This window comes from Mytilus edulis, chromosome 8 (genome assembly GCF_963676685.1).
Source record: "Mytilus edulis chromosome 8, xbMytEdul2.2, whole genome shotgun sequence".
NCBI classification, from domain to species: domain Eukaryota; kingdom Metazoa; phylum Mollusca; class Bivalvia; order Mytilida; family Mytilidae; genus Mytilus; species Mytilus edulis.
In genome coordinates, this window is record NC_092351.1 from 35309372 (window position 1) to 35318296 (window position 8925).

At 32.5% G+C, this 8925-nt stretch overlaps 1 protein-coding gene across 1 annotated transcript; it reads left to right on the forward strand.

Annotated features, from left to right (window-relative positions):
• The first annotated feature begins 2664 nt into the window (after window positions 1-2664).
• On the forward strand, window positions 2665-7081 carry LOC139485456 (ganglioside GM2 activator-like). Its single transcript, XM_071269946.1, has 5 exons — window positions 2665-2839; window positions 3740-3895; window positions 4365-4532; window positions 5228-5375; window positions 6814-7081. The coding sequence occupies exons 1-4, from the start codon at window positions 2735-2737 to the stop codon at window positions 5363-5365; spliced, it is 567 nt and encodes a 188-aa protein (XP_071126047.1). The 5' UTR covers window positions 2665-2734; the 3' UTR covers window positions 5366-5375; window positions 6814-7081.
• The last annotated feature ends 1844 nt before the right edge of the window (window positions 7082-8925 follow it).

Here is an 8925-nt window from a genome sequence, read left to right on the forward strand (position 1 = left end):
TTGTTATCTCTCTCTCTCTATTATATATATATATATATGACCAAATTACGTAAGCCTTCGAAGTACTTTTTTTTGGTCGAGATTTTACGATGCATTTACAAACTCACATTGTGATCTAATTTTAAACATATGTTCGGTTTTTAAAAGGTGCATTGTCCCTAGAAAGGCATATCTATTCTAGCTTTCCCGCTCTTTTAGTTGGTTGTCGTTCCTTGTGTTTTTCAAAGGTTACTATGTGACTCTCGTTAACGTCTGTTACCCTATTTCTCTTTTATTATATTCATTGCTGCATTTCGAAGTAAATGAATAGGCCTGCAAGTATTGAAATGATAGAAGGAGTTTATTAGTGATAAAAGGAATAACAAAGAAACCGAGTTTAAAGAAAAGGATAAACCAGATTGAAGCGAAATGTCCCAATCGTTATGTTAACATGAAATGAAATTGTGTGTATAGTACGGGGCGCCGAATGGGACTTGAACTTTTTGTAATCAAAATCAATTTTGTGTACACAAAATTCAATTCTGTCATAACAAAATCATTTTTGTCTTACAAAACTATGTGATACAGACTTGTTTTATGAGAACTTCAATTTTGTAATGACAAAATTCATTTGTGTCTTGACAAAATTCAATTTCAATTTTGTCAAATAAGTATGCAAATATAAACTTATTTGCATACACAATTGACTTTTGTTACCCGATATGGAGACAAAATTGAATTTGTACGCAATTAACATGTTGATTAAATTAGCATCCTGTGATTTTGTAATTAAAATTATTTTTTGTGTAGACAAAATTGAGTTGTTTATTAATAAACTTGTCTTCTTAGACAAAATTGAGTTCTTTATTAACATGATTAATAAACTTGTCTTGTCTTGTCTTGTCTTGTTAGACAGAAGTAAAAATTTAACACAAAATTGACTTTTGTGACAGAAGTCAATTTTGTGTCACAAAAGTCATGACAAAATTAAATTTTTTGTTTATTTTTTGTGTAGACAAAATTGACTTTTGTGACAAAAATGACTTTTGTTGACTTTTGTGTTAAATTTTCACTTCTGTTTAACAAATCTCAATTTTGTCTACACAAAAATAAACACGAAATTGAATTTTGTGACAAAATCTCAGTTTTGTATGCAAATTAGTTCACAGAATCCAAACTAAACTAATTTGCATACAGAATTGACTTTTGTCGTCCAATTTTCAAATTAAGTAACAAAAGTAAAGTCTGTGTTACAAAAATAAATTTTGTCATGACAAAAGCAACTTTTATCCACTGAAAGATAATTTGTATGACAAAGTTTAAATTTGTAGTATGCTACAAATTTTGTTAAACTGAACTTATTTTTTTCTTAACAAAACTCACTTTTGTCCGTACAAAAAGGAGTTGCAGTCAAAAAGTGTCATTGTGGTAAGCTTAAGAAAGTCAAAAGGTCAAAGTAGCAGAACTCCAAAAAAAAATAATTGTCACATAAAATTTGAAGTAAACTATGATGTGGTCAACTACATATGATTGCAAAAACATGGAAGTGCAAAAACATGGAAGCAAGTATTAGAGATTTCTGTCGAACTGAGCTGAGGAGCAAGATACACTCACAAGTAACATAGTGGTAGGATAGTCCAATAGAGTCAAAATCCCATAACAAAACACAAAAAAACTGTCATATTAAAATGACGGTATCATATGGTCATTTAAATATAGTGGCTTATCAGAGCTTTCCGTCAAACAGTTTAAATGGAGTTGCGTCCACAAGTTGTCATTGTGGTACACTAGTCCAATATATTGTCAAAGTTTCATTTTCCATTAAAATTATCAAATCAAATTTTGGATAAAATATGGTCAGTTATATATTGCGGCAAACGACCCTTACATGTACGTATGAAATCTCCCTGTTATACGGACTCGGCGGATTTTTGTTCCCTGGTTGTAATTGTTAAAATATAAAATACACCCCTCCCTAAAAAAAAGGTCGAAGTCCTGTAATAATGCTCGCATTATGCAAAATGACTGTATAGTATGTTCAACTACACATGATGGCAAACAATACAACCAAGTATGAGATCTTCTAGTAATACCAGGAGTTTAAACGTACATGCGCATATGTCTTTGTCACAATGCTTAAAATTGAAAACAAAATTGTCAAAATCCAATAACTCCCGTAAAAATGGTCAAATGAAAATAACGGTGTCATTTGGTCAACTATACTTGACGAAAAGCACTCAAGACAAACGTGTTCAATTTGTGTAAAACCAGAGGAGTCGCGTTCACAACGTGTTGTTGCAACACTATACATAAAACATGGTAAAATGTACATATAGGTCCTCGTTAAGACTGACGGACTGCAAATTTCATGGCGTTTTCAGATAAATAGGAGTCGGGACGTGCTATTTCTTGCACCAAGAGCGGTGCGATCTGTCGTGAGAATTGTTTTTACAATAATTCTCATAATGCTTATATAACAAAACTTTACGCAATTCATTTCCAATTTTTATATATAATGATTGAGCCGGTCCGGAAAGATACGACAGACATAGCTCTGATCGTTTTCAACTGATCATGTCATAAGACAGTCTCGAAAGATTTCAAAACATGTGAGCTCAGATTATCAGGTTATCTAAGTTGATAAAGCTTTATCACAATAATAATAAAAACAAAAATACGATTACATATATCTCCAGAGTTATATATCAGCTCGACAGATTGATACTCGTTCAAAATTTACAACAGAAAAACAATTATGTATACGTCCGTTTTTCTATTAGCTATTTGTGCAACGCTCACTTCAGCAAAAGTTCTGAAGGTCCAGATACAAGATGGTGAGGCCAAAACAGTCCAATTTACCGTGAGTAAACTTGGATTCATTATTTTCACATAGAATGTTTAGCTTTGAACTAGCTGTCAGTAGCTGCAAGTACTCTAAGATCCGTGCCCTTTTATAGTATCATTTTTGTTGTGGAAATTTATAAATTCCTACACCGTCCGATATGTGTTTTTGTTGGTTGTTTTTCTTCTTTGTATATTTCTGGTGACTTTATCCCTTCTCAACTATTTTTTATGCTCTTTCTTATGTTGTACTGCTACACCACTATCCGATGCATATTTGGGCTGATCAATGCATTTGAATGGGAGCATATAGTTGGAACCCCCCCCTTTTACTCTGGGATGGGACCCCCCCCTTTTTAAAATGGCTGGATCCGCCACTGTTGGCGGAGAGTTTGGAGTCAGTAAATTAATTGATCCCGACACATCATTCTGTATGTACCTGCTCCAAGTCAAATGTCTAAAATTCAGTGGTTGTTTTTTTTTGCTGAATATTATATTTGTTTTTCGTTCATTGTTTTGTACACCAGTCGGCCGTTAGTTTTCTCGTTTGAATTGTTTTACATTTATAATATTGGGGCCTTCTTTAGCTAACTATGCGGTATGGGTTTGCATGGTTTTACATTTGTAATATTGGGGCCTTTTTTAGCTTACTATGCGGTATGGGTTTTGCTAATTGTTAAAAGATGTACGGTAACCTATAGTTATTTACTTATATGCCATTTGGTCCTAGATAAAGAGTTGTCTCATACTACATATTGTTATTGTCATAACATTCTTATGATAACTTTTTTTTAATGCCGGGAATGGGTGAGTTGAAATTTCATATTGTCTGGATTTTAAATACAAAAAATCTGAACATATTTCTTCACTTATGAAATTGGAACCTATGATTATTGTTATTTTTTTATTTCTTTTACAGATGAACAATGTTGAAAGTTTTACATGGAAGAACTGTGGGGGTCAAGGTGCAGGGATCGCTGATCTGTCATTAACCCCTGATCCTCTTCAATTTCCAGGAACTATTCACATCTCTGCAAAAGCATACATCAATACTACTGTTCAAGCACCTTTACCGGTAAGTGTCGTGCTTTCATCGAATGGCCAATCACTGATTTTCAGTGCAGGGGAACAAGTATCGAACAACGACCAAGACAAACAGGGACCGTGGTTATAGGAAACCGTTGAAATATTCAGTTTTTTCCGTAAATTGAAACGGCAAATGTAAACAAAAATAATTTTACTCAAATTTAGCTTTTTTGCGTTCTCATTCAAACGTAATTTTATTATAGATTTGAAGCGATGTCAATATAAATTGTAGAAATTATGGCAATAAATACCACAATAGCTTTTTCAACCTACAGACAAACAACTGAATATTAGCACCGAGAAAAATCACATTCTGTCACAATTTTTCAAAATTTATGGTACATGTATTCGAAAATCGTATAGTGATATTTAGTACATGTATAAATCGTGTATTTATTTCTTCTTTGCTAAAGTAAATGTTATACTTGTTAAATCATCTTCAATGTACTTATTTGTAGGCTACTCTTCTCATCGAAAAGGAGGTTGCAGGACGATATATAAAGATTCCATGTATTGATAGTTTTGGTTCATGCACGTATGATGACGTATGTGAACTATTAGACGGCGTAACTTGTCCAGACCCACTTGTTAAGGCTGGGATCCCTTGCCAGTGCCCATTTAAACCAGTAAGTGGTATAGTGTACCAGTTTCTATCTGCAAGAAATCATCATTCTTAAAAACAACAAACAAACAAACAAAACAATGATCTAAAATGAAACTCAAACGAAAAAAATAAAGTGTGTTCACCTCTCAGACTGGAGGTAAAATAAGTTTAAAACAAATGGCGGTTATTCCATCTGTACATATTATACAAGATATATCAATTTTGATTCAAATGCAATCTCACCATGGATAGATTAACTTTAGAAATTATGTATACCTTTATTACTGTAGATAAAAGTTTTCGTACAAACGTACGTATCAATCTTTGATTAACCTCAATAATAAGCTGATCTAGCCACTTATTGATAAAATATGAACTTTGTCAGGCTCCTTCGTACCGATAACCTATTATATCTAAATCAAATTAAGTCGATTAAGGTCAACATATACACATCAACATTGCTAAGAGGAATATTTTGTTTTGAAATTAAATCAAATTAGAGTTTTATCATTTTAAAATGTAATGAGTGGCATTGTGAAATATAAAATTGTAGGAGATAGGGACACGGACAACCCCTCCTCCCCCACATACTAATAGACTAAAGAAATATGGATTTTTTTTTGGCATATCGTTGTCAGAAATTCCCTCGACCCCAACTTTCCAGTCTTCTCCATTGCCGCACTGAATATCTATGTGAACATATTTTTGTTGTTTTAGGCTCAGTATACTCTACCAACAGCAGATTTTGACGTTGATACGTCATTTTTCCCGTCTGGTGGTTATCACGTAAAGGGAAGCATCAGTATGAATGGTCAAATGACAGGATGCTTGGATATCTACTTTACAGTAAATTAGTCTGCGACAGGCAAGTGAATTGGGAAAGGCTTATATACGATAATTGTAGTTCATATCTGTCCAAAATCATTGTTTAAATTTTCTAAGGAGCCCACACATAGAACGTCATTTCCCATTAATAATCATCAGTATTGCACATCTAGGTAGTTCAAAGGGGTTTTCTTGTGGTTATAGGGGTGTTTTGCATACATTGCATACAAAGGATGGAATACTAATAAAAGCTAACAATGTCATATTCAGGACAATATTGAAAAATTAAAGCACAATACATCAATAACCATGACGTGTTATAATTACATATTTTAGTGTTCACTTTACACACGTTACAAATGTCTATTTATAGATTCCTTTGCACAATTTATACATGAAGGACGTTTTAGTATCCCACACCAATGAGCATGTTAACAAATCAAAAGTTATATCACCTGTCCTCAGCCCTCACAACTAAAAATTCTCTGCCAAATTTTTTTTCTACACAAAATTGATGGTGTTGGTTTTTTTCGGGAGAGAATATCAATCAATGTTCTTACAAAAGAGCTACAGTATAAATCATATTTTACCTACTTGTCTACTTTTTACCAAAGCAATATTTAATAGGCACTGGCTACGGTTACATGGAAATGTAACAATAATAAAAATATTATTGTTACATTGGAGACTAATTTCCGGAATGAAAAGTTGGGAGAGGAACCGAATAATTACGAATGTAACAATAATTACTGAGGCTACAGTTACATTACGTTATTGTTACATGAAAACCAGCAATGTACGCTAGAATTATTAAACTTAAATTTTCTATAGTTGTATTGCTTAATTCTTTCATCTGTACTAAACAATACTTGTAATACTGATAAATAATAAACATTATTATTCAACAAATGGTGTTTAGGGTGAAAAAAATAAAACCTGGGATGCGTTTTAAACGAAACTGAAACAATATCAAGACATAAATTTCATACAGTTATACAACTTGACGCAAATTGATACATCAAAAGCAAAGTTTGCTAACTGTAACTTAAGTACTATTCTGTATATATGTACATGTATCCGTGGAGGACGTAATTTCGTTCATCAAAAATGTGTCGGACTTTTAAAACCATGAAAACCATCTAATGGATTTGTAGAAATCGTCATTGTAAATAAAAAGTTACAGTAAATAAATTGTATGTAATAATTTTAAATGTATGTATTGTAAATATAAAATAAATGTCTTCAACTTTTATTATTTAGTACATATTACTAGTCCCATCGTACATTGCTGTTTTTCATGTAACAATAACGCAATGTAACCGTAGCCTCAATAATTATTGTTACATTCGTAATTTAACAGGTTCTTACCCAACCATGCATTCCGGCATTTAGTCTCCAATGTAACAATAATATTTTTATTATTGTTACATTTCCATGTAACCGTAGCCAGTGCCTATTTAATATTATTTTTATTCCAGATTTTGATTCAGTTCTTGAATGGATTCACAGAGAAGAAATAGTCAGCGTTCAGTAAAAACCAAGTTGTAAAAATGCTGCATCTATTTTAAAAATTGTTCACATGATTATTTCTTTGTCATTGTAATATATTTTTTTTAATTTTATAATGCATGTGTATATTTGTATGCTAAATTTTATATGTATTGATATACAATAATAACTCATGTATGAAAATGCGCATATGTATATTAAAACAAGAGTGCACAGTGCACATGCTGAAATGCCTAACCTGTATTAGTTATGATTGGATTTATGTTGAAAGTTTTATGAGGGTATCACATTAAAATTTTACAATATCGCACATGAATCGATGATCCATGATAATACGTTATCACAGAGATATGTCTCGGTTTTTTGTAACTTCAATATTAAAAGCAAATATTGAAATTAAAATAGCAACACTTTTACATGTAAGTTTGTCAAATATTCAAAGTCAATGAACCATGACTGAAGGAACATTTGGCTAAACAATATACATGGAAATGAGATGTGCCAATGCTAATACAACTGCATAAAAGAAGTTCTCTGTAAAAAAACCTAAACACAAACTAATGAATGTAAACTAATCAAAATTTCAAAGCCAATAAACCATAACTGAGGGGGCTGGGCCAAATAATCTCCAAGGTAATGAGATATGCCAATGCTAATACAACCGCATACCAAATATCATTGACCTACCACTAGTGGTTCTCCTAGGCCTTGAACTGACCTAATCACAAACTAATACATGAAAACTAAGAAAACATTTTAAAGTCAATTTACTGACTGAGGGGGCGGGGCCAAATAGTCTCCATGGAAAGGAGATATGGCAATGCTTATACAACTGCATACCAATTATCATTAGCCTACTACTAGTAGTTCTTGATAAAATGACCTAATCACAAGCTAATACATGAAAACTAAGTAAAAGTTTCAGTCAATAGACCATAACTGAGAAGTCAGGGCCAAATAATTTCCATGGTAATGAGATGTGCCAATACTTATACAACTGCATACCAAATATCATTGACTTACCACTAGTGGTTCACCATAACTAGACCTAATTACAAACTAATACATTATTAAAGCCGCCGTCGCAAACACTGCCGCCAACATCGGAAACAGTATACCAATGTCTTGGATTTTTACTCTGTTAAGCCGGACAAAAAATGAGGTCATGATCAGATAAACCATGTCAGGCAGACTTTAATATCTTACTATTATTCCATACATCACCTATACAATAGTCGTCCTACCACTTACTGTACATGAGAAACAGATATAACAAAAATACTGATCACTGACCTAGGAACCATGAGAATGAGTGAAAAGGTTATATGAAACCTGCCAAGCAGACATGTTTGGCAGACACATACCCCTTACAATTATCCCATTCACCAAATATACTTTACCTAATGCTTATAGTAACCAAAAATAGACCAAACCAAAAAACCCAATAAAACATGAAAAAATGAGGTCATGGTCAAATACCATTGCATTGTGCCATGCTCACCTAACAATAATTACTGGTATTTGTCTTATTCATATTAAAACACAGAAAAAGGTTCATTCTTCATGCTAACTGATTTTGATGTAGATTCTTCACTGGTTTTATAATTTGATGCAGGCATACTTAAAGTTCTATTTACTTATTTTGAAGTAAAATTGTTTTCTCTAGTAAGAAAAACCAGACAATTTTCTAAATACAAAGGCAGCATCGGTTTAATTATCCCAACAAAAGTGTGAATTTTTTAGGGGATCAGTCCAAACATACTGGAGTTAGTGTTTTATATATGACAAATTGCCTTAAATTTGATGGTTAAATTCCTGTTACTATTAAATAAAACAAAAAATCCAAAAACTAAAGTATCAAAGGGAGCTTTAAGCTTCACAATCATACCATATGCAATTCATATTTTTGATTGATACATTCTCCAGTTTAAATCACATGTGAAAGGATAAACTGACAGTCTGACAGACAACAATATGCCATGTAGACCTATAAAAACAATTAAAAGACATACAAGTCCACACAACACTACATAGAAATGTAAAGACTAACTGACATGATCCTCAACACTATCCAGTTGTGA